Below are 26422 nucleotides of genomic sequence, written 5' to 3' on the forward strand. Positions count from 1 at the left end.
CTAAAACTAGAACTAAAAATTAACAACTAAAACTGAACTAGATTTAAAATTGGAACATTTTCCTTCATCAGAACTGCTCCTCAAACTTCGCTCATCCTGCTCATATATCCGTGCAAAATCAGCTCTCATTTGTCTGTGCACTCTTGGCAGCTCAAGTTTGTTTATAATTGCACAAGACATTGCAACGTGTATTCCTTTGGCTGCACAGATAAATGCGCCAGGAAAGCATGCTGGCTTGCATATTGCAAAAGAAAACAAGCTGTAGTTGGACATCATGGTATTTCTGGCCTACGACATGAGACATACTATGTACTGGGACATGGTAAATCCCATAAAGTAGTATGGGGACTGGAGAGCACCCAAAATACGTGCAGTCATGTGACAATTAGCCTAGCTTAGCATAAAACTGGAAGCAACGGGAAGGGCTAATTTGGATGTACAAAAGCCAAAGTGCTGCCTTTGTCATCAAGAACCCGACCAAGAAGCAACCCAGCACCCATAAACCCTAAAGCCAGGTTGGCTTTTTCCATCTCTTCTAGTCTTTATGCTAAGCTAAGCTAACTGTCTACTGGCTGCAGCTTCATATTCATCCTAAAGACGTGAGAATGGTGTCGATAAAAATAACAATACAGGCTGTGTAATGCTATGTTAATGCTAAACCATCTTGATCACAGACTAAAGAACTTTAACCCTCCTCTGTCTTCATTTACGGGCACCAAAAAAAGTTGTTCCCTTGTCTGAAAAAAATCCAAAAACTCAGCAAAAAATTCCCCAAATTTGTGAGAATTTGCAAAATCTTCAGGAAGAAAATTCCAAAAATTCATTAAAAGTTTCCCTTGAAAGCTGTATTTTTTTTTAAAAATCCCCAAATTTAGCAAGAAATAAAAATTTTAAAAATAAAAAAAATAAAAATGTAAATGAATAAAAATCTTCCAAAAAATCCTTACAATATCTGAAGTGATTCCATACATATCAGTAAAAGTTCCAATATTTTCTTTAAGAACATTTGGGAAAAAATCAACCAAAATCCAGCAAAATTCGCTGGATTTTGGTTGATTTTTTTCTGAATGTTCTTAAAGAAACTTTATTTTTTTAGCATTTCTTTTTTTTGGACCAAAAATTGTTCAAAAATTTTCCAAAAATGTTGAAAATGTGGAAGTTTTCACTGTGAAAATATATATTTTTTCTCCACATTTTCAAACTTTAAAACGGGTCAGTTTGACCCGCAGGACGACAGGAGGGTTAATCAATAGAGGATGCAAATGTAGGAGACAAAATGAGCTATTATTCATGCACCTTTTTGCTCAGTGCACATTTCTCAAAGCAACATAGCTCCATACTGAGAGGCTCTCATCTATTAGACACACAGTAGATTTTACTGAGTTTATTTTCATGGGCTTCAATGAATGTTAACAGAATCCAGACACATATGGAGAGTGTAAACACAGCAGCACACACACGCAGGAATAAACATTTGAACACAGTATGTCCAGTCGTTAATCATGTCACCGGGGCTGCCTTCATCCATTTATCTCTCCCCTCACCCCAACACACACACACACACACACACACACACACACACACACACACACACACACACACACACACACACACACACACACACACACACACACACACACACACAGAGAGAGAGAGAGAGAGACAAATCGCTGACATGGGTAGAATATTACCAAGTCTGGAGATGAGATTCCCATGAGTCCAGCCCCCTAACCTGATTTCATATATCTCTTTCTCTTTTTCTGCCTCACACTCCTGCACACAATGTGAATACATTTGAATGCGTGGATCTTCATGTGCAGAGGTCTTAAGGTCATTTCCCACGATGCCCTGCAGCTCCAGGGTCCTCTGTGACGTCATCGTCACTCTGGGCGACAAGGGGGAAATAAAGAGGCGGGGCTTTTCCTTCCTGACACCGTCTCCAATACAATGGAGACACACAGCTTTGGGTGAGTGCAGGAAAAGCTCTCGTATTGCTTTATGCAAACAGTGTGTATGTAAATGTGTGTGTTTGTCTTCTATGGTTTATGAACTCCGCACTGCCGGTGATGTTTGGAGTCATAAATAAAGAAAGGGTTTGCAGGAGCTTAGGATCGGTTCCACATGCAGGAGGAATCAGGAGTTAATCTAAAGAGCAGGTGGCCTCCTGGCTACAGAAACCAGTCAGGAAGTGGAAATTAAATGTGTGCTCTGAAAGTTTTCAGGACCAAAAAAACTGAACCGAAACCGATTAAAGGTAATCACAGTACTGCTGCCACTGTCTGACTGACATTTTAGTGAAGAGAAAATAAAGTAAGATGCAAAGAAATCACAGCAAAGAGCTTTCACACCAAAAAAGGAAACAGAATTGAAATCAAATTCAGTAGAAGCAACTGATGACTTCCAGTAAGCAGATCTTCTCAAGTAAAGAAACAAGTTTGGCTGCTCTTTGTGCTTCTCATAAAGTTCATGTTATAATAGCGCAGGAGTGCCAATGTCAAGAACATAAACAAACAAATGAATAAAATTTCCAAGACGTCACCAGACTTCAGGAGCCACTTATAATTTAACATGTCAGCGTCCCGATGCAGCCTAAAAGTCCTCATATTCCTGCTTTAAGACAAAGCTGACCACCAGCCATGAGACTAAATGAGATCCAGCTGGGATTAGCACTGTTTGCACACTCCATGGGTAGTATAAGGATAGAAATAAAGGCGGGAAAGCACAAATGAGCTGCTTATTATGCAAGAACTGCCAACTGTGTGCAGATATTCACCCAGATGTTGTATTTTGTAGAGAATTTAAGCCTGTTTTATAGTCAAAATAATCATTTAAAAATAAAAAAAATCCAAAAACAACAAAAAACCTACTCATAAAAGGGAAGATTTAAGGAGATACGCAGTAACACATGCTGCTCTGTACACTTGCCTGCAGGCTGTTATGTAGAACCCATATCCCCAGGTACTACCCGCCCCCTCAGTCTTTCATTCTTCCAATCACACAAACATGCAGGACCTGCTCTACAGCTCCGTACTGATTAATGTGTGCGAGTCTTTGTGTTGTGAAACGCTAAAATTGGGTCAGCTCGGGAGGGTCAATCATCGGCCTCAACCTGCCAGCTTGTTGCAGTGCCAAGAAAGCAGATAAGGAAGGCAGAGAAAGAGGCAGACGGTGATACGCTTGTAATGTAAGGTGGCTGGAGAAGGTAATTGCATTAGCCTGGAGTCTTTTCCTGGAATGCAACTCGTACAGTCGCAACATCCTCCATGTGTTTCCTCCTAACAGCCGATCACATGTTCTGCTGCAGGACTTGACCTGTTTTTTAAAAGCTCCCATCTCAAGATTTGATATCTCTTATAACACATACTGCACATTTACTTCCTGAATAATGTTGTCACTGGCATACTTTTCTTCAGAGCCACTTCCTGCAGTTGCAGTTCTACACTGTACCAACATGAGAACACAATATAAAAGCAACTGTGACATCTTTTCCATAAATAATGGCGGATTGATGAAAAAGTAGTAACACAGTGCTCCATAATAGATGCACTTAAATCCAGTTTAGTTTCATTAATGAATTCAGAGCGTACAGTATTTATATGCACGACTTTTACTGTGTCATCTTTGATTTCTGTTTATCTCTAGTCGCTGTTAGAGGAATATCACAATCACAAATTGTAGTCTGAAAGTTAAAACTGGACTTTTTGTGAAGTGACAAAGGCAAAAAAGATCCACAAATCACTTGCTATGGATGTTTTTTTCTTTCTTTCATGTTGTTTTTTGGCCTTTTTGCCAGGATTCATACTGAAGAATCACTGTAAACTGCATTTTTACCCATGTATTATGTTAGTGTTGCGTCAAAACCAAAATTACAACTTTATTCCGATACTGTACAAATGTAGAACATCAGGTTTTTCATGAATTAAAAAAAGAAAATCTGAATATACTTTGGACTACATCAATACCAGATAGAAGGCGTGAAAAAAAGCCAAAAAACAAGAGGAATGAATCATGGTACTGGGTCAATATATAATTGAGGGACTTTTGAAGTCTATAGGATATAGCTTTGAATGAATTTTTATTAAAAGTAAAAAAAAAAAATCATGTTTTTTATGTTCTTTATTATCATTTCTTTACAAATTTCATGATTATTTATTATAGAAACAATCACTTATGACTGGATATCACTAAAATGTCAAATAAATAGCCTTCCAAATTTAATAACAACCACCTTCTAATTAGCTAAATAACAAAAAAATGAGCTTATTCAGAAATAGTTTTGATTGTGTTAATTAAGTTAATTCAAATTTTATCAACTGTCTCATCGAATTTTGATGGTGATAAAAAGTTTGCGTGCCACAAAATAAACCACACTCTGCAGCGGAGCATGTTTTTGGAGTCATGTCTTGTAGCATCATGAAAGCTGCAGTGTGCTTATGAGATGAGAAATAAAAGTGGTTGACACACCCATGATGCCTGCAGAGAGTGGAAGCAGAGCGCTGCACTCTCACACACATACTGCCCTGCTGTCACATCACAGGAAATACGACTTCTAGAAAACTCTGTCATCCTCAAAGAACTGATGTATAAAGTTTTGGGGTAGAATACTGTGAAACCTTTCTGCTAGTACTGGTATATTGTGTTATACTTGTTGTACACTCAGTATTTCCTACTGTTGAAAAAGTTTGCTGTTGTGCCAGCACAGAAATGAGTATTAATTAGAATAAACGCTGCAAAAACTCAAATTCTATCAAGCCTATTTGTCTTATTTTTAGTCAGAATGTCTCATCCCACTTGATTTAAGATAAATTCACTTAACAAGTGACATTTCAGCAAGATGGAGGGACTTGTTTAAAGACAATGCATCTTAAATATCTTGTTAAGTCAAACAATCTTGAAACTATCTTGTTTTGAGTTGTATTTTACAAGAAAACTCAAAATAAGTTTAATACATCTCAAATTAGGAGGTTACATGAAAGCAAAAATCTATTATTGAGTGAAAATTGCTATTTTTTTTAAGCATGTCTGGCTTATTTTAAGACACCTAAGCTTGACAATCCTGGTAAAATATAGCTAAAATAAGTTTTCCCAGCTAATTTTAAGATCTCAGTATTCTAAATATCATATCTTATTTCAAGAAACCTTACCAAGCCATTTTTCACTTGTTCTATTGGCAGATTTTTTTCATTTATTTCAAAGTTTAAAGTTCCTTGAAATAAGCTTTTTTCTTGTTTTGAGAGGAGCATTTTTCCAGTGAAACTGTACAAGCACAAATAAAGCACAAATAAAAACTTGTTTCTTCTCTCTTTAGTGGAAATTAAGTCCAATGTTGTGCATCCAAACACCTAATCATGAATTCTTCACTCAGAAAACTGCATAAAACAGCAGTTAATGCTCAAACTATCAACTGATGACCAAGGTAAATCCGTAAAAGATGAAAAGTAATCCTCGTCAGATCACCTTGGCCTTGCTCCACAGCGTTTGTTAGCACAGCGAGGTGTGACTCAGCACAGTGCACCATCACAACACAGGTGATTTACGTTCCCTTCTGGCTGCTTTCTGCAGTAAAACTACCGTTCATGACTCCAGGAGATTGAAAGGAAACTGCAGCTGGGTAAAAAGAAAAAAAATAGAAAAGAAGCGAAAGAAGCCGCAGCAGCCAGGAGTTTATTAAGTATTGAAAGGAAGAGTCTCATTACATCCTCTCTTGGCCTCAGGAGAGACTCTGCTGCAACAAAAACTCTGGAGAGCTGCTGTGTCATTACGTAATCAGCACTAAAGATCAGCCAGTCGTGTGTGAACGCAGTGGGGAGAGAAAACAAACACAACAAACCCTGTATGTAGGTTGCATCCTGAATGTGTGCTGAGTGTGTGTGTGTCTGCCTCACACACACACACACACACACACACACACACACTCAGGAGTGTAATGATATTGACTTGGGCAGCAGCAGCCTCCACTGCACATATGACTGATGTTGACCTTCCACACAAAGACAGCAGATCCCTCCTGCGCTTTTAATTTTCCTTCACGTCAGCGCAAACAAAAATAAATCCCTCCCTTTATTCCTTCCATCCGTTTAGATAAGAAGAAGGTAGCTTCTCAAACCAAACCTCAGCCTCCTCTCTCTGTCAGCTCCGGCTCCATCCACTGTGTAAGTCAGCAGGGGTGGTCGCTCTCATCTAATAAGCCCCTGTCACACAGATTAATGCCCGCTGATGATAAACCTCCCCCCGGATCGGGTCGGACCAACTGTCTGCCTGATTAAACCCACAGGGAGAGACAGAGCAGGTCACACAATGTGAGACGGAGAAGGAGAAAACTCCTCTTTTCATCTGTGCTCCTCTCAGACTGCCATCGGTCCACAGGACTCGACAGCTCGTCTTGACTTTCTGCCCTCGTATCTCATCTTCCAGCTCTTCCATCCACTTTCATTTTCTCCCGATGATGAGAAAATATCCTTTTGGCATCTCTTTCTTCCTTCTTAGTTTACTCCCACTCCAATCCCTCTATCCACAGAAACACAAATGTATTCCACTGCAAAACTTCCTCTCATTTCTCTCAAAATACTTCAACACATCCTTTTTTAATCAAGCTGACACTAACAGATGATATAACGCCAATCTAATTCTTCTATATGGAGTCTTTAGATCTCCTTGTGTGCTCAAAATAGAATACAATCTTCTGAAACAACCATTGAAACAATATTTACGTCCATATTTTCATGATTTTTTAGGATTCTTTTTTAGGAAATTCCACTGTTAAAAAGTAAAACATGCAACTTCCTCTGTGGAGTATTGCATGATATTGTTCCAAAATTCTCTCATACTGTGCTGAAGTAGACGTTTGAGGTACTTTTACTTCATTTGAGAATCTCAGTTTGATGCCACTAAAGCTTGATTTACACCTCTATATTAAACCTACACCAGCCAGATGTGCTCTTCCCCAGAATTCTAACTATACATCACTGGAAATGTTTGCACAGCTTATCCATTTCCACAAAAAGAACATTTCTGTAAAACTAAAAGCAATGATATCTCCTTTGCACATCATGCAAATGCAACAGCCAACATTCTGCTACTGCAGCTACATGTCATTTTCCTATCTCTGTTAATTTGCAAGACCCAATCGGTTTCAATGTCTTCTCGCTTTTCTAGCATTTTCAATAAAAGTAAACCTGTAATTTTCAATCTGTGTGTATTTGCAGATTACTTATCTACATCTTAATGGGGAACATGGTATGTTTTACACAACTGCATTTTTAAACAGCTAATTTTAAACCACAAAATTTGGAAAAATCCATTATTACAGATCAAAGCAGCTTCAAAAATGCTAAATAACGACCAAATATAAGTTCTGCTTTCACATTAATGCATCAGCAGTAATATAGCAGCACTAACTGGGGCCTTTAAACATCAAAACCACCAAAATATAGGAGCTTTTGATCAGCAGAGACAATAAGAGGGAGCCGGTGTAATCCTCTGTACCCCCTGCTGTCACAATCACTAAAAGGCCTCAAATCCTCTTCTTGCTGCAGCGACTTCACACCATCCAATCCCTGTTTATCACCCAAACAATCATCCGGCTGATTTGTTGTTTTTGTATCTGTGTGTGTATTTGTCCAGAACCCACATTGCATAAGACACAGACACGTACGGATGAAGCAAACTGTTGCGCTTGACCTAAAACAGAAGCCAGAGGTATTCCACTGGAGCCGCTCCTCCCTGTGTAGGTTTGATTTGTTTACGCGTCGCAACACATGCTGCACCTTTACATGCAGGGAGGAGCTTCACGGAAACGCAGAGGGAGATTCAAAACAGAGAGAAAGAATGCTTATTTGTTGTTACATGCGTGTGAGTGTACATGTAATGTGCATGAATATTCTGTGTGTGTGTGTGTGTGTGTGTGTGTGTGTGTGTGTGTGTGGAGGGTTGAATTTGGTCAGTTTGCTGCAACCAAAGCAAGATTAATGACCCTTAGCTCATTCCTGGCAAATACTAAGAGCTGTGCGTGTGTGCAAGTGTGTGTGTGTGTGTGTGTGTGTGTGTAGTTGACCTAACAAGGAAAGCTTTATCCCTGCTATGGCTTTTAGCTGCACCTCAACCTGCCGATCAGCCTCTGCAGCAGAAGAATTACAAATTGCACACCAGCATCAAACTGTAAGTTGCATTCTGCACATTTAAATAAACATTACATATAAATAAATATCCTGCGCTACATGTTCTTATAAGGACTTGTATCCGAGCTCAAGTTTCAGTTCAGGGTCTGAAATGAGTCGCTGCGGCCAACAGCTTCCTCTCTACTGTGTTATTTTCATGAGAAATTAGTGGTGCGTCAAGTCTGACATCTTTATCGCTTCGGGGCCAATATGGCAGCTACTGACTGCCTCACAATGGTTGGCCTGGTGACAAGCCGTCAGCAAACACACAACACACCCATGCACACACCCATGCACACACACACACACACACACACACACACACACACACACACACACACACACACACACACACACACACACACACACACACACACACACACAGACGTTCAGATAAGCGGCAAAGACAAAAACTAGGAGAAAAACGTGTTCAGTTGGAAAACTCGATGCAAACACAAATACAGCCCACAAAGGTCACAGTTAAATCATTTCACGTGTCCATAATTAGGTCTCTTCATAGACTTCACTCAGCAGCATGCAGATATTCATTATACATCAAGTGTGGCTTTTGTACACACAAACAACCACTTCACTCAAACAATTCAAGCTGCTAAAATAATACAGAGTTAAAAGATTAGCAGTGAATAATTGAATGGTCCATTAATTCCATTAGTTCTCTTCTCCTAATGTCCGACGCCTCCTAGCAAAGCACGTTTTAATTTATTTGTGCCTTTACAATTTCTTCTAGATTAAATCTGTGATTGACTTTTGATAAAATATTGTCATATTGCGTTATCTGCATGGTTGAGTTGGTTTTACCGCCGGCACTTTCACTGTGGTTGCTGCCAGCTCACTTATCAGTCACATGAATTTCTAGCTGCTCAAAAAAAATCCCCTAAAATTACACGTATTTTCTGCCTTTTGTTGTGCTTTTGTTGAGTGAAATGAAGCAGTGAGCAATTTGGTAGTTTCAAATAAATGGCAGGAGCTTCTGCACTTCAAGCACAAAGAAAATAACCATTGAAGGCAGAATAAGAGAAGAAAGTAAACGAGACAGAAAACTGTCCAAAAACAAGGACGAATTTATCTCACAAGAACTAATCTTTGCTATGCATCATTATACAGAAGTTGCAAGTCTTTGAAAAAGTCTTATACTCGTGCAAGTGAATATTTTTCTTGCACTATGAGAATATATTTGACAAATACTGGATTTTTGTGACTGGTTCTGATGTTGATTTTTGCAAAATATTCAATTAAATTAAAGTTTTTGGTTAGTTAGTGATTTTATTGTGAAGACACCGCTTGACTCCGCCCCACCGTCTGCTCTTCTACATGTGCTGCAAGTCATTGCTGAAATGCTGTAAACAGTGGAGTGAAATTTCTGCCGGAAAAACTCTGCCACAATGGCTTTTCTAAATAATTTTCTGCATTATGTGCTATAAAAGAAGGACAAGTTTTCATATCAGCACATATAAGCCAATATCGACACATCTGTGATCGATATATCATGTCACTATTAATGTTCACAACTTGTCATCTCCATTTTTATTACCTTTAAGTGCATAATCTTGCAGGTTTTAGCTTGAAAAATCAACCTGAATGGGAGCTTTAAAATTTGAAGCAATAAATGAATTTGCGATTAAAACAACAGTTCTGTGTCTCTCACGCAGCAAGTCTCTCCATTTATCTCTGAGGGCGTCTGCGTTTGAAACACAACAATGATGACATGCAAACTCCCTGCTCATTCATAATGCAAACCAGTCAGACTGACTAAACTAAACGCACCCGTGATGTTCAACGTGACACAGACCGGTACACAAGACTGCACAGCCAGGAACCAAAAGGCCGAGGAGCTCAACTTAGTGCACTTTCTTAATATTTTAAGGCTTCACTTTACCGTCAGAGCAAAAGAAAGTCTTTATGCAATTTTAAATTTTTACTTGCTTGAACTGAGATTGTCTGAAAATGCACCAGCTAATTGCTAATTTGTCCATTACACCCTTGGTCAACCTTCAGCTGGCATCTTAGCCTCATGTCTTTAACTCTTCGCACTATAAATAGTGTTGTAAGTGACATTTATGGGCGTTATTAATGGTTCTCCGCCTTTAAAAACTAGATGCACTGTGCATGCCCTGCTCTTCACCTCCTACTGTCAGCACCACAGCTGCAGGTATGTACAGCATGTGTGCATTTTGTGTTTGTGTGCACGGATGATATGATTTAACCCTCGTGTCGTCCTGCAGGTCAAAATTGACCCATTTTAAAGTTTGAAAATGTGGAAAAAATATATATTTTCACAGTGAAACGTCTGATGTCCACATTTTCAACATTTTTGGGAAATCTTTGAATATTTTTTGGTGGAAATAAAGAAACGTTGAAAATGTTTCTTAAGAACATTCACACAAAAAAATCAACCAAAATCCAGTGAATTTCGCTGGATTTTGGTTGATTTTTATGTGAATGTTCTTAAAGAAAATATTAGACATTTTACTGATATATATGTAATCATTTTAGATAATTTTAGGATTTTTTTTGGAAGATTTTTACTCATTTTTTAAAATATATTTACAAGATTTTTTTGCCAAATTTGGGGGATTTTTTAAAAATTAAAAAAAATTTGAGGCAAACTTTTAAGGAATTATTGGAATTTTCTTCCTGAAGGTTTTACAAATTTTCAGAAATTTGGGGAATTTTTTTGCTGAATTTTTGGATTTTTTTCAGACAAGGAAACAGTATTTTTTGGTGCCCGTAAATGAGGACAACAGGAGGGTTAAAGGAAAACGTACATGTGGGAATAAACTGAATGAATGGAAAACAGTGCAGCCACATTCAGGCAGACACAAATAATTCTCAGTATGTTATTATTTTTTACAAATTTCCACATTATTTCAGTATGAAGTTGCCTGTGCAAGACTGATGCACTGTTGGAGTCTGAAGTAATGGGATGTCTTGGAGCTTTGAAAATCCTGCTACACAGCACAATACAAGACATGGCATGGGCTATTATTTGGTGCTGAGAAAATTGTTTGCACAGGTAGGTACACAACAGCGCCCTGGTTCCTGGGAATACACCATTAATACCATTCATTCAGCACTAAAAAAAAAAGTCTTATCACACCTATTGTGGGTACAAGAGTACATCTAGGTCACCTGATCCACTTCCTGTTCTCACACACTTTCTAGTAATAAACACACATCATGTTGAGTCAGTCCTATGCCAGTGTGTCAGTGCCTCATAAAGCAGCCGCATAATATCACCAACATATGCACATACAAGCCTAAGAAGAACTCATTATCAAAGTAATTCACATCTAACTCAAAGCTTATTAGCTGATGTCCCCCCTCCTCCCTAAATTCCCTCCTAAGCACACACACACAGTTTGACCTAAACCATATGTTTGAGTGGGATAAGTCCACTTCATCTCTAAGTGTCTTTAGTGCATCCAGTCTTTCAATTCCCTATTAGTGCAATAGCCGCACACACACACACACACACACACACACATACACACACACTCACACACACACACACACACACACACACACACACACACACACACACACACACACACACACACACACACACACACACACACACACACACACACACACACACACACACACACACACACACACAGTCCCATTAACAGATTGCCCTCTATTCAATATCCCATTAGTTCTATAGCTGAAGGCCTTCAATTAGTAATTTAACTGTGTTTGTGTCAGAAAACACTTTCTTCAGTATTTCAACAGTGAGGAAATGGAAACTAGGGACAGTTGTGGTTTATGTGTTTGTTGTGGTTGCAGATAATACAAGTTTTAGTAGGTGAGGGAGTAAACAGCAAACAGAGAGGTAGAGATGAGGTAACTTTTATGGACAGGGAAGTAGTTCAACTTGGATTGACAAAAAGCAGGTTAACAGCTCAACTACCACATAGTAACAGCCAATTGTTCTAATCTTATTGTCTATAAAACTTTTAAAAACGGTGAAAAATGCACAATATTCAAGCCTAAAATTGTTTAAAACCCATAAATAACAGATTTAAAAATTATTAAATGACTTAACCACCAACAGATTGTCAAAGTAGTTGATTTTCTATGAATCAACTAACTGACTAATCTTCAGAATTATGCTTTTTTTTTACCTCGCTGACACATCTGTGTTTTTAAATGCTAGATGACAGTAAAATAACACCAGGGCTGAGCATTTCCACCTTAAAGCTGCAGCTTAGCGATGACAGCCTTAAGAACACAGAGTCAGACAACAAGGATTTGACATGTAACAAACCTAAAGAACCAATCCTGTCAGCTTGCAGCATATTTGGGGCTTTTGAAATCATTATTCCTCTGCAGATTTGCTTTCCAGTACAAACATGTATGGCTGAATTTCTCCAATGTTATAACTTGCGAAGCCCAAAGTACTTTTACAGTGTTTGAGCAGAGCTGGTGTGCTTAAGCTGCAGCGAGTAGCAACAGTATAGAATTAATCTAAGCCATTTTAAGACAGGAAGCATTTGTTTTCAGTGTAAAAAATGCCTGAATATGTAACTTTGATGCACAGAGGTGAGTGTTTAGAGCTTAAATTAATGATCAAAGAATGATTTAAAGCAATAAATTAACAGAAAATAGCATGAATCTGTTACGTCTTGATTTGATTCATAGGTTCATACAAGCAAAGTTAGTTATCAGTTTTCAGATATTACATTTTTTAGATAAAGCCTTTTAAAAAAGGGTTTATTTAGCAGAAGAAGGAAGAGAATTTTCTAACTAAACTGTTCACTCACTCACACAGATCATGGATTTAAGTATAGTTTACCTCACTTGCATGATACGGAAATAAATAATCCTGTAAATGAATAATAATCCTCATTTGTCATGTACCAAAGCCCTTCAAAAAGAAAAAATATCTGTAACCTGCTCGTGTGTGTGCTGGATGTTTCTGCGTATTTGCGTTCTTGCACTTCTCCGGATTGCTCGGCTCTCATTTCCATTCCACGTGGACGAAGCAGCCATTATGTAAAAGCACTTAAGCTGATAAGATCAGCCGAGACGGAGGCCGCTGTGATGTCATGATGCCATCTGACTGCGGTGTGACATCATCTCAAACTTTTAATTAATCACATCGGTGTCGTGTCGTTTCCCAGAGGAGCTGTTTCATGTCGTGCCTCAACACACAGACAGGATTAAAACTTTGGATTTGTTATTTAGTCTACAAACCCAGCAAACACTCTGTCTTTTATTTTGGCGGCCTGAGCTTTGATCGTCCTTTCAAAACAAAGGCGAAGTTAACGTGTTCTCACTGCAACGCCACCATCCATGTCCATGCAGCGGGCCGTGTAGCGCTCTGTAATGTCGACATGCTTTCTAGATCAGTGTGATAATGCTTTTAGGAGGCTTTTCCAGCCCGACTGATGTTGCGCGCACACAACCGCACATTTTAGGGAGAGCCTGTCTCCCATTGTAATGTTAAGCTAAAAGATGAAAGTATGGTGTCTGTCTGGCACTAAAGACCCTCTCTCTCTTTCTGTATTCCCCCTGGACACACACACACACACACACTCAAAACGCACAAAATACACAAACAGGCTCTGCAGACACCTCAATTATGATAATGTGGATCAGCCTTAATGCATCCTTACAGCACGGCTGGCTTTCAACAAGGTTGTGTGTTGGTGTGTGTGTGTCCCAGACAGCAGCAGAGGAGGGGCAGCTACTGTATCTCATTTAACACTGCAGAAAGGCAAAACGCTGAGGCCTTCAGCATTTCCACCTTCACACACACACACACACACACACACAAAGATAAACACACAATGACTGTTAAAATGAAAGTTTCTCATGAATGCAACAGAGGGAAACACGGGCAAACAGACACATTCTAAGCTCCGAGAAAAACCGAATCCAGCGTCTGTCGGGAGAAAGCAAGACAAAGAAATGAGCAAAAACCAAAAGAACATTAAAAAAACATTTCCAAAGCACACAGGCCTCGGGGAGAGGAACATGCTGTGTGTTTTGTTTTGTGCATCTAAGCCAGTCCAGACTCGAATATGGGCTGGAGAAAATCAAACTGCACTATGCAAACAATTTATAACTGAAAGGCATCATAATTCAGTGAGCTACCAAGAATCTGCAGCAGTCCAGCAGGGCCTCATTAATTTCAGTCTTAGGAATTGATTATTTGAATAATTAAACCATCAAGAAAGGATGTGCAAATGAGAAAAAGTGCATTTTATGAATCTTTAAATTCATTTGTCTGCATCGGAAACAGCAAAAAAACTGAGTGGTCAGGTCTCAACAGCCTCTTGAAAAGTTCCCTCCTCTCTGTCATCTCCTCTGCACCTTTCATCACAGCCATCCTCCTCCTTCTCCTCCTCCTTCTCCTCCTCCTTCTCCTCCTCCTTCTCCTCCTCCTTCTCCTCCTCCTTCTCCTCGTCTTCCCTCCTTCTTCCTCACCCCCTACTGCTTCCTTCCTCCTCCTCCTCTTCATCCCTCCCTGTAATTACCACCTCAGACTCCAATTAAAAGAAACCACAATAAAGGGAGAGCAGAGGAGGGAGACCGAGGAGCAGTGTGAGGGGATGGAGGAGAGAGAGACGGAGGGGGGGATTTAATGAGCAGTTTGTACACAGACACACACACAACCACACAGACACACAATCACAGATATACACTCCGAAACCGGTGGCCGATGCAGGTAAGGTGACCTTTAAAACCTTGTTAAGCAGCAAAAACGTAAGACAGGTTTAAAAAGAGCACACATCTGTATTTGCTGGCATTTTTGTGTCAATTAACATGTGTGTGTTGTGTGGTGTGTGTGTGACTGCTGACAGTTTCCCTTTGTGTCTGCCTCAGCCTGCTTCCTGCCATTTAAGGTTCGCAACGCTGCTCCGCTTTGCTTAACAGCAAACACACACACTAAAGTGAAAAAAGGCAGACACACAATGCCAACATGCTGAAAAAAAAACACAAACATAAAATTAGTAACGCAACAAGATATGGAAACGACAGGAAACAACACAGTCAATACGCAACTTTCAAAACTGACCGATGCACGCACATACACGAAACAATACCGAAAAAACCTTCCAGCAGCGGAAGACACTATCAATCAATAAAGACAAAGTGGACGCAGCAGGGAAGCCCTTACTGTCAAGCTGTCTTTGTGTGATTTAGTGTGCGTGTGCGTGTGCGTGTGTGTGTGTGTGTGTGTAGGGATGAAATGGGCCTCGTGGTTGTGTGCCAACCAAGACTGCCAAAAGACACACACACACACACACATGCACAAAGCAGCGCGAGAGAAGAGGTGCTTTGATTTACCAGGCTGCCAAAGAGAGACCAAGCACAGAGAGGAAACAGATATCTGGGTTCGTTATACAGAAAAACCACACACACACACACACATAGACGCACAAACACACACAGAGTTTGTCCTTTTTATTTAGAGGAGCTGTTACTCAGCGTCTCTTTGAAGAACCAGAGTGTGTGTTTGCCAGACGGGAGTCGCTGCGCTGACTTTATGACCAGGTGTGTTACCTTGATCATAGCAGGAGCAGTAACTCGCTCTGCATGACACACTGAACACCCTGCAGAGAGTGTGTGTATGACCACACACACACACACACACACACACACACACACATATACACACACACACACACACACACACACACACACACACATATACACACACACACACACATATACACACACACACACACTTTCTTTTCAATCTTCATCAGACTGTAAATTAACTCCATACTAACTACGGTGGGAGTTTTCTGTGGAAATCGGTTGAACCAAAAGCATGTCATGTTTAGAATCATAGGCTGGTTCAACCTGATGGTCCAGTTCTCACTGCTGGGTATGTAATAGTCTGTGTGTCCTGTATTTGTACTCTCTTATTACCTGGCTAATAGTGTCTATAAAGACTGTGCTCCATACGATGCGTCTCTAATTTGGCTCCTTAAAGAACCTGAAAGTGACCTTTAAACCATCGTGTATCCTCGTATCTATGACACGAAACAAAACAAAAAAGAGACAAAATATTCGACAAAAAAGTTACAAAGCGACAAAAAAATGGACAAACAACAAAAACAAGACAAAAAATTACACAAAACAACAAAAATGAATACAGCAAAAAACAAAATGACAAAAACAAGACAAAAAACACAAGTGAGACAAAAAGGAAACACAAAATGATAAAAACATGAGACAAACAATGAGTCAGACAAAAGAACAACAAAAACAAGACAAAATATTACAAAACTGAGACACGAAATGACAAAAGAACAATGGGCAATCTAGTATTTTATTTCATGATCAAAACAACTTATCATGGTCTAGAAATTATCATAAAATTATAGTTTACAAATTTACAATTTGCAGTTAATGTCTTCTCTGTAATTTTACTCTTTACAAAGTCGTCTTGCGGGCCGGATTGGAGCCTCTGGAGGGCTGGTTTTGGCCCTCGGGCCACATGTTTGACACCCCTGCTATAGGTTGTGCAGTTAAACAGAGAGTAGCTGCAATACTACCTAACCCCAGCTCTGCTTTGTAGAGATTTGATTAAACGCTAAATATTTTAGGAATATGAAATATTAATGCACAAAATGGACATGATAAATGTCTTAAAAATATTTAAAAAGTGGTAATATATTAAATCAGGGTCTGCCTTAAGGTCTTTCTCACATCAACTTATATTGTGGTTCATATTCCCAGACAAAACTGCACAAAACTGATCTAACCAGCCTTTAATTTAGCCCATTTTCTGGTGCCTGAATGAGTTGAGTTGGGTTCATGGTGTTGCACAGGACTGGAGTTACAAACAGCTATCTTCCATTTTGAAGCTCATGCTGTGCAATAACTGTATTTGCAGGGGAGATGGATTTGCTAGATATATGTTCCTGAAGATTACCGAGCTTTTCGTCAACTTCCTTAATGTTGTATTCACTATCAACAGTCTCCAGTGCCGTTGGAAAGCGGTTGGAGAAAGCAGCCCACACAGGCAGCTCACACTGACCAATCACAGTTGGTCTCCATCACCAGAACCACAAGAATACCTGTCAAACGTCCCATTTGTGGTTGTAACCGCAGCATTTACAAGAATTACAAAGAGGAAGAAGAGTTTGCAAAAAGGTCTGACGGTATCAGTTCAAGTTAATGTGCACATACGGTACATTTTAGTAGTTTTATCACTGACTATGGTTTTGTTGTTGTTCATGAAAGCAGAGTTTAATTTTGAAATGCCTACAAATAAGTTTCCGATTCCAAATGAAAGCTCAATGTAAGGTCACAGAGTATTTACTGTTAATTTTCTGCAGGATATGGCTCAGTGTAATGTGCCATTACTACTAAAATGCTTTTATTCGGATTGCACATAAGCAGAAGTATCGGCGCTGCGAGTAAGCAGCAGAAGTGGAATTTAAAAGACATTTCCTCTGAGCTGGAACTCAGCAGTCTACACACGATGGCTCTTTCCAGCTTCCAACTGTCACTGAGGGTAAAAAAAATGCCAGCAGGCACAAATGTGGGAAAAAAAAGCTGACTGCTCAGTTCAGCGCTGATGTGGGGAGTTTAGTGTGTCCACCTTTTAACCAAACTTCCGACACAAACAGCACCGACAGCAACATGTAGCGCTACGTTTGATTATTGGCTTCAGAGGCGCGATGTGCGAACGAGAGGGCGAAAACAAGCGTGGCGAGATCAAGTGTTTGTGTTTGAGCGTCTAGCAGGAAAGAGTTGAAAGAAGTGTAGTATTCTGCTCATGTCTGTGTGTGTGTTTCCTTCCTCCCCTTCCTACTCTCCTCCCTTTGACTTACTGCTGACACAGGAGCTGCACACAAGGCAACACACAAAGCCTTCACCTTCACATCAGAGCCTCAATTACCAATAAATTAGCAATTAAATCATTAATTAGAAGTCTAACAACAAAAGGTGCTTTTAACAAAGAACGGTGAGGTAAATAGACGGAGCGTGCCTTCAGATTCCAGTATTTCCATTAAGCCTCATGTCGTCCTGCAGGTCAAAATTGACCCGGTTTAAAGTTTGAAAATGTGGAAAAATATGTATTTTCACAGTGAAACTTCTGATGTCCACATTTTCAACATTTTTGGGTAATCTTAGAGAATTTTTTGATGGAAAAAAGAAATTTTAAAAATGTTTATTAAGAACATTCACATAAAAATCAACCAAAATCCAGCAAATTTCGCTGGATTTTGGTTGATTTTTATGTGAATGTTCTTCAAGAAAATATTAGAAATTTTACTGATATATATGTAATCATTTTAGATATTTTTAGGATTTTTTAGGAAGATTTTTACTCATTTCTTGAAAATACTTACAAGAATTTTCTTGCCAAATTTGGGGGATTTTTTAAAAATAAAACTTTTAAGGGAAACCTTGAAGGAATTATTGGAATTTTCTTCCTGAAGGTTTTGCAAATTTTCAGAAATTTGGGGGATTTTTTTGCTGAATTTTTGGATTTTTTTCAGACAAGGAAACAATATTTTGCTGGTGCCTGTAAACGAGGACAACAGGAGGGTTAATGGACGCACTAAATGACCTGAAAACACGCCCTGAAACACAGACAGACACACGGACAGGCCGACGGGTCGATCGACTGATTCCAGGCTTCCAATCTGTCTGAGTAAACAGCGACCAACTCTCTGAGGATCACCTCGTCGTGGCTGCAGCTGAGTGTTTGCGATCTAACAGGTTAAACAGATGCAGCGTCTGAACACGAGCAAGGTGACCCTGCGTGACCTCCGACCTCGTCTCAAACCTGCGACGGCTACGACATCCTGACTGAGACGGATCAATCACTCCTCTCTTTCTTTGTTTCATTTCATCAAGATCTATTAGCTTCCGTCTGTCTCTTCAAAGCTTATCAGAACAGCTTTAAATGCTCTAATTTTCTGACTTGTATTCCCATTAATTTCACTGTCTCTTCTCATGTTTTTCATGCATTTTTCTTGAGTCGTTACGCAAACAGTCATTAGCTTCGTTGTCTATGTCCCTTGTTCACCTTGACTTGGTCACCAACGCGATCGATACCGATTTATGTGACTGATGATGATTATAGAAAGCAGTCAGCAATACTGAGACGCAGAATCCATATGCCTCCAGATGTGATTAAAATTGTCAAAAAAGAAAAAAAAAGCTTCCCTTTAAGTTGATATTAAACAGAACAAGCGGGGGAAAATATTAAATCCACAGCTTAAGTGTACCTTTCTGTGTCTAAATGCTGAAAACTGTTCTCCATGCATTATAATTGGCTTCGGCTTGCTTTCTATCAGATGGGATTTTCATGCAACACAGGGCCAGAGAGATGAGGAGAGGAAGCAGGTGTGAATCCCAATGAGGTCGATGATAAATGCCTGAGCTGCCGTCGCTTCTTCTAAAACTCTCTAATGCACTTTTTGCTGCACCTTTTAACTCCACAATACTTAACGGGCTCTTTAAAAAGCTGGACGTCACATTACAAGTTCTAATGCAGCAGGGCATCATATCTCCTATTGCAATCTCTTATTGAGAAATTCGGGCCAGATATCGATATTTTTATTAAAACTTGCAGCTGCTCTAAATGGATTCCCACCACTGCTCAAAAGAATGAGTGTAAAATGAATGAAAGTTGATTTAATTGCAGTAAAGAATGAGAAACTAACGAGGGAAATTGCAGAAAATTAAATCAAAGAGCTTATGAGCTGATCTGACACATGAAAAGTAGCATTATAATGATAATACACACACATATTGACACCACAATGCAGCCAATGAATACATAATTCCTGCTTTTTGCCTCTTTAGGGCTGGTTTTTCTTGTTCCGGATATTGTGACGTATCGCAGAATCGTGCTAACAAGCGTCGTGAGCTAACCTGTGATTCCCAGCATGTTTCACAGGATCCTTACAACCGAGGGAGTGGGAACATTTCGGAAGGAGGAGTGAATTAATGAAAGATAAAGGAGAATTCCATCGACCCACCTACAATCTCCGCCTACCGTGTCGTTGACCTGTAAGTGCTTTACGGTTCAAACTGCTCACGGTGGTCAGACGACGTGGTTAAAGCCACGTCACAACAAGAAAAGCAGAATTAGGGCAGTGCAAAGAATTCCAATCATGAAATCCTCCCAACAAAGGGAATCTGCACTGTCAACTCAGTGTGTGTGTGTGTGTGTGTGTGTGTGTGTGTGAAACAGAGTGTGTGTGGCCTTTGACATCTGACTCGGTTTGTCCTTTACTCTGACAGACTCCAGTCACACAAGTGCCTGTGTGGGCTGACCATTGACAAACAATGTGAGGGTGTGCATGAACAACTATGTGCGTGTGCACCGTTAATGCAATTCTCAGAATGACAGAGTACGTCTGGGGCTTCATAGAGGACCCATTATGAGTCAAAGCGTATGAGAAGCTAATGAACTTTGCTGACGAATGTAAGAAGGAGTTGCGGGAATATTTTCTGTAGGATGAAGATTACAGCTGAGAATTTACTCCTCTTGTCCTTCATTCATTCCCTGCCTCCCTTCCTTCTCTTTCATGGTTAATTCATGTCGGTTTCAGTTCAGTGAAATATTATAAGCATCTGACTCAGATTTTTTCCAATTTAAAAGACGTTTTCATATATTTTCTGTAACCCTGCAGATGAAGAAGTTATGCGATACAGAACAGTTTTCTTGAACTAAAAACCTTTCTGTTGGAGGCTATAGCTTAGTTCGAGGTTTATCTTTAGCATGATGTTAGTCTCTTTTAAGGGAGAACAAGAGAGGATTTGGAAGACAACAAAAAAGGGATAAAAGAGCAGAAAAAAACATGGGAGTGAAGGAAAGGAAAAGACAAGAAAAATACAGAAAACAAAAACTGAGATGCAAAGAAAGAATAAAGCAGCAACAGAATGACATGTAGGGTTTTATCCAGGCTTGGCTCACAGGTCGTTCCAGACATCGTTCTGCCCAGTGATGCTTTCCAGTTTTTCCTGGGGGATCCCTGGGGGAGGCGTTGCTAATTTCGATTAGCATCCCACCCTACAAGGGACACTCATTTCGGTCGCTTCCATTTGTGATCTCGTTCTTTCGCTCACTACCCAGAGCTCATGACCACAGGTGAGGGTTGGAATAAACCAAGAGCTTCACCTTCCAGCTCAGCTTCCTTCTTCACCATGACTGTCCAGTGCAACGCCCAAATTACTGTTGATGCTGCACCAAATCGTCTGTCTATCTTCCACCTTCATTTTCCTGTCCAAGATGCTTAAACTTCTTGACTTAGGGCAGCAACTCACCCCAATGTAGAGGGAAAAATCCTTCAGTTTCTGGCAGAGAATCGTTCCCTTAGAGCCACTTCATGCCACTTCACACTCGGCCCAAACCTTACACCTTCCACACCCCAGATGCACCTTGAAATCCTGTCTATGAATATCATGAGGCGGATCAGAGACAAGGTGCAACCACGGCAGAGTAAAGCACCCGCCGCAAATGTGTTTGACCTTATGCCGAGAATACGAACAGAAAACCTCTTGAGGTATTTCCGATGAAGCTAAGTAGAGATAAAGATAGGAAGGCAGGTTTTAAGATGCATCAGCTTTCCTATGTGCACTCAAGCTATCGCCAGGGCGAGGGCTTATCAGACAAAGCTGAAAGAAGCGCTAAAAGCATTTCTGATGCCTCTCTCTATTCTCATGGCACCACTCAACCCCACCAGGCCCCATCAGCTCCACTTCCAAGAAAGACGGGGATGAGGGGATGCAAAAGAATTGCAGAGAAGTAAGCAGTGGGATGCAGGGATGAGAAAGAGGAAGCTGTTCTCTTGTCTTTGCATAACCACGTCATATTCCCCAGTGGGAGACCAACAATGCAGCCTCAACCCAAACACATAATCTACTGTAGTCCACATGGATTCTCACAGGCGAAGACAGTTTAGCGGTTGCACTCCTCCTGGCCTAATCCCCAGGCAGCTCTCTGGCAGGGAAACACTGCAATGATGAGAATTTACTCTGATAACAGAGTAAGAGCCCTTTTGTCACTTCATATAGCATCTGGAATGTGCATAGGCCACATCAGGTGACACATAAACGATGCAATCAATACGTTTCAGCAGCTTATCTGTGGGAAAACTAACACAGGATGCCTGAGCGACACTCTACAGAATACACAAGGCCCATGATTTCTGAATGGAAGCACCTCATAAGATGAGGTTTTCTTTTACTAAGCTTGACTCCTGTCTCTGTCGTACTTTTTGAGACAATGCCAAATATACAGCACAAGCTAAATCTAAAAAGATACAAACCCATTTAATGAAAAGCTACATTTTGGTACCGCATTCAGACAAAGTTTTAAAAAGGGTCCATAGGCGAGCACCTGCTGGAGGAAGAGAAAACTCTACTTAAGCGTGGAATCCATTTAAACTCGATTACTGCAAGAGCTTGGCAACAGTTTTCACACACATCAATGAGTCAGAGCAGGATGCTTCCTACTACTACGATCACTTAGTGTGACGCAACAGTTTTACTTTGCAATGTGAAATTCACAGGAGGCACAGACCAGACCAGTCTGTGTGAAATGGTGGATTTTCCATGCACCATCCAAGTGCAAACGTTGGTACTGAAGACACACAAAAAACTACAATAGGGTAATAAATCTTTGATCATTAAAGACTACTGGAGTGAGAGGCGTTTGAATAGAGATTCTGTTAAGCTCTTGTTGACTGCAAACAAAGAAAAAGTATAGTTTTGGTGAGACAGGCAGGTGGAGCATTAGGTGGACACTGGGTGGCCTTGGAGGGAGACAGAACTCTGATCTACCTGCACAGTTTCTGACTAACCAAGCCGATCAAATTAGACACAGGCCTCCTCTCCCTCACTGTAGAAGGACCCTGATCCATGCAGTAGCTGCACCACCAGGAGACAGACCCTCCCATGTGTGCCGACACTCTAATGACTTTCATGTGAGGCGCATTAAAAGCTGCTGCTAGACCAGTGAAACTAACTGGAGCTGGCAGAGAGGCTGTGGTGGTCCAGTCACAACAGATGTGCAAATCAACAGAGTTTAAAGTTGGGTGGAGTTTTGTTTAGTTGGTACAGTAGAGTTTCATCACTGGCTCCACTTGAGTGTACTTCATGTGTTTTAATTCAAAAAGCACAGTTAGGACCACCTCCACAGGCCTGGTTTGTGATTTCTTTAAATTAAAAACTCTCATGGTAACTTCATTATGCAGCGTGTGATTGCAGCCAAGCACTTTTATGACTTCTCCCCAAACACCAGAGAGCTGGAGCAGCTCCACATCAGTGTAATTAACCACACTGGCAGACAATATGAACACGTCTTACAAGAACAATAAAAGCAGATGCATCACAACTGCAATGAGAAAAATGGAAAGAAGCATCTTGCTAATGCAACATAGATGGATGGTATTAAGTTTACAGGCAATAAAATGTCTTTGGACTGCAGTGGAACATTTAAATTTCTGACGAAAACTCATGTTGATCATGAATGTCAGTCAGCATCTACGGTCTTTAAGCAGAACAGGACCTGAAGTCAGGCTTGGATGCTACTATATAAGCAAACAAAGCTCACACAAATCACCTGATTAGTTGTTCATAACAACTTCTGCCTTACATAAGAGGTCAAATTCAGTCGTCATAACACATACGCATGTACAGAAGCATGCACAAACCTCCACGGTAACTGCTTTAACTCCCCAAGTAAAATGTTATTGTGATTTGAATCCAGTTCGCATGCACTCTCTGACAGAAAAAACCCCAGTGGTGCTGCATGAGCGCCAAAATTAATGATGCATTGCTTCATCTACAATAGTTTCATTGTGAAAACGAGACATACTGCTCTGTGGGGCAACATATCTGTCCCCCTCTCATGGCTGTTTATTGGCTCTCGTTCCAACTGTATTTGTTGTGGGGCCTGCGTGCCACAGGCCACAGTTGCGTAATAATACAGAGACAGGGAGCTAAGTTACAGACGCCCCTTTCATCAGCAAGTGAGCCTGAATCAACAGAAAGCAAGTAAGAAGTTAGATGTAGGTTTATCCCAGATTGGCAAGACAAAGGGTTAAAGCACAATAAGCTCTGCTGCAGAGGACAGTAGAGGAGCAAAGCCCATTAATGCGGTCAGGTGACTGGAGTGCAGTCTAATGGTCAATAGATGGAGTGATGCAACCTCTAAATCTTTTCCCCCTCGCTGCATCTGGGTGTAAACACCGTCACATGGCAGGGAGTGAAAGAGAGGACTGTGAGAAAATAATCAGGCATAAAATGTTGAAAAAGTGCAGCTAGAGTTATTACCTGCAAACAAAAGAGAAGACACTCAACAGGGACAAAGATATAAACATGCACAGACCGCAATCCAATCTCCCAGGGGTCACCAAATAGCTCTGTGTGACTTAGTATTTCTGTCATGATGGATGTCTCCCCTCATTTTATATTTTAGCTGTCAGTCGCTTTTCAGAAAACAGGAAGGCTGGCAAGTCTGTGCTGCTGACCCTGACGGTCACAGCACAAAGAGGGAGCTTGTTAGAGAGCTGGGCTTGTCCTCTCTTCACTCTGACTTATAGCCCAACTACATCTGCCTCTTCTTCACTCACTAGCACTGTCTGGCTCAGCCCACCACACAGAAATGAGCATAAACGTGATGCACGGTGACACTTAACAAGGAAACTTAAAGCAATTTTTGGCTGGTTGGATCATTTCTGAGATCCATCATTCAGTGTCTTGGCAGCTCCTGTGCTGGACAGACCCCCGAGCAACATGCTGAATCACTGGCAGCTCACAGAGCCGCTGATCCTGACCTTTTGGCTTCTCCAGAGGAGGGCAAATGAAAAGACAAATTCCCTACATGCATCAGTCCCTTCCAGCACACAGACGCATTTGACTGAACTGTCCCTTTAAATTTCCAGCCTCATACGTGCCTGGATCAGCCAACACAGCCCCGCGGTTCTCTGCCCAGTCTGTGCACTTGTTGTTGGCGTTGAGCAGAACAAGTCCGGCACCTGCTTGCTTCGCCAGCATCACCATTCATCAAAGCAACAATAAAGGCAGAAGGCAGCGTTTTGGCACTGCGCTCCGAGCGCGTAAAAACAGCAGCGCGGGGCAGAGAGGTTGGCTGCGTGGACACAAATGAGAGCAGAAACTCGGGGTGTTTTTGCGCTCTGCATTGCCAAACCTTATCAGAAATATTTTGGGGAAGACTTTTTCTACTTTGCATATTAAAAATGACACGAATAAAGATGCAAACTCCAGTAAAGTTGCAGCAGGTGTTGCTCCAGCCTCGTGTGTGATTGTTTTGATACCTCTGTGCAGCTTCACAAACACAATCAGTGCAAACAAAGTGTCCCAAAATTCCAACACCACTCTTCCTGCCCTGACTGTTTGTTTACTCACCTCCCAGTCCGCCCAGAGTCGCAGCCCAGGAGCCACCGGAGAGCAGGCAGCCCACCGGGAGAAGCATCAACATCACGCCGCCGAGAGTCATCCTGATTCCGCTCTCGTCCTGTTCCAGATCTGATCTCAACACCAAAAAGTCCCGGACTCGTGCTTTCAGCTGCGACGCATCCTGATCTTCACAGCTTTCTCTGATTTAAAACGCTCGAGTGGATAAATAAGTTCAGGTGAATGAGAAAAAACACTGTTGTTCTGCTACAGGTTTTCCCGGAGCTGCGATGTGCACAAAGCGCACGGAAGAGGGTGCATCCGCTGCGCGCAAATCAGAAGCTTTTTTATTACCCACTGAAGAGAAGCGACATGCCGGGAAGCAGCGGATAAATTAATGTAGTTGCATCTGCTGCTATTCCGCTCATAAACTGCGCACCAAAGTAATCCAAAGTGTCGTGCGGGAATAGCGTCCAGCGTCCTGGGCGAGAATCAGCCGCGTAGCGTCGCTCCTCTCCGGGCTCCGACCCCGGTGTCGCCTTCCCTGTCCCGCTGCCGGTAAACAAACCTCCGCTCAGTTTTGAACCGTTTGAGGAGATTCAAGCAGGAAAATTACGTTCAAGTTTAAAAAATAACACGCAGGAATTGTTGTTTTTACTGCGCGCCGTGCAGCCCGGACAGACATGGAGGACTGTGACCGGCTCTGGGACGAGCGCTCTGTGGAAGCCAACAGTCTCGCGCCCCGCCCTCCGGAAAAAGCTGCGCGAGGGACTGACCTCCAGGTAAGAGGGTGACGTCACAGCCGACAGGTGCATAGGCAGATTCAAACAAGCAACTTCCTCGTAAGATAAGGATGTTTTTTGTTTGTTTTTTTGTTTGGGTTTTTTGTTTGTTTTTTT

General features: G+C 41.0%; 1 protein-coding gene across 1 annotated transcript in view; it reads right to left on the bottom strand.

Annotated features, from left to right (window-relative positions):
* Positions 1 to 26209, bottom strand: part of sema4f (sema domain, immunoglobulin domain (Ig), transmembrane domain (TM) and short cytoplasmic domain, (semaphorin) 4F) — a 67105-nt gene extending 40896 nt beyond the window's left edge. The window contains exon 1 of the mRNA XM_023297224.3: positions 25536 to 26209. Coding sequence (XP_023152992.2) covers positions 25536 to 25626 — 91 coding nt within the window. The 5' untranslated portion in view covers positions 25627 to 26209. The remainder of the gene's footprint in view (positions 1 to 25535) is intronic.
* Positions 26210 to 26422: the final 213 nt, after the last annotated feature.

The sequence above is a fragment of the Amphiprion ocellaris genome, chromosome 23 (assembly GCF_022539595.1).
Source record: "Amphiprion ocellaris isolate individual 3 ecotype Okinawa chromosome 23, ASM2253959v1, whole genome shotgun sequence".
In the NCBI taxonomy this organism is placed as follows: Eukaryota; Metazoa; Chordata; class Actinopteri; family Pomacentridae; genus Amphiprion; species Amphiprion ocellaris.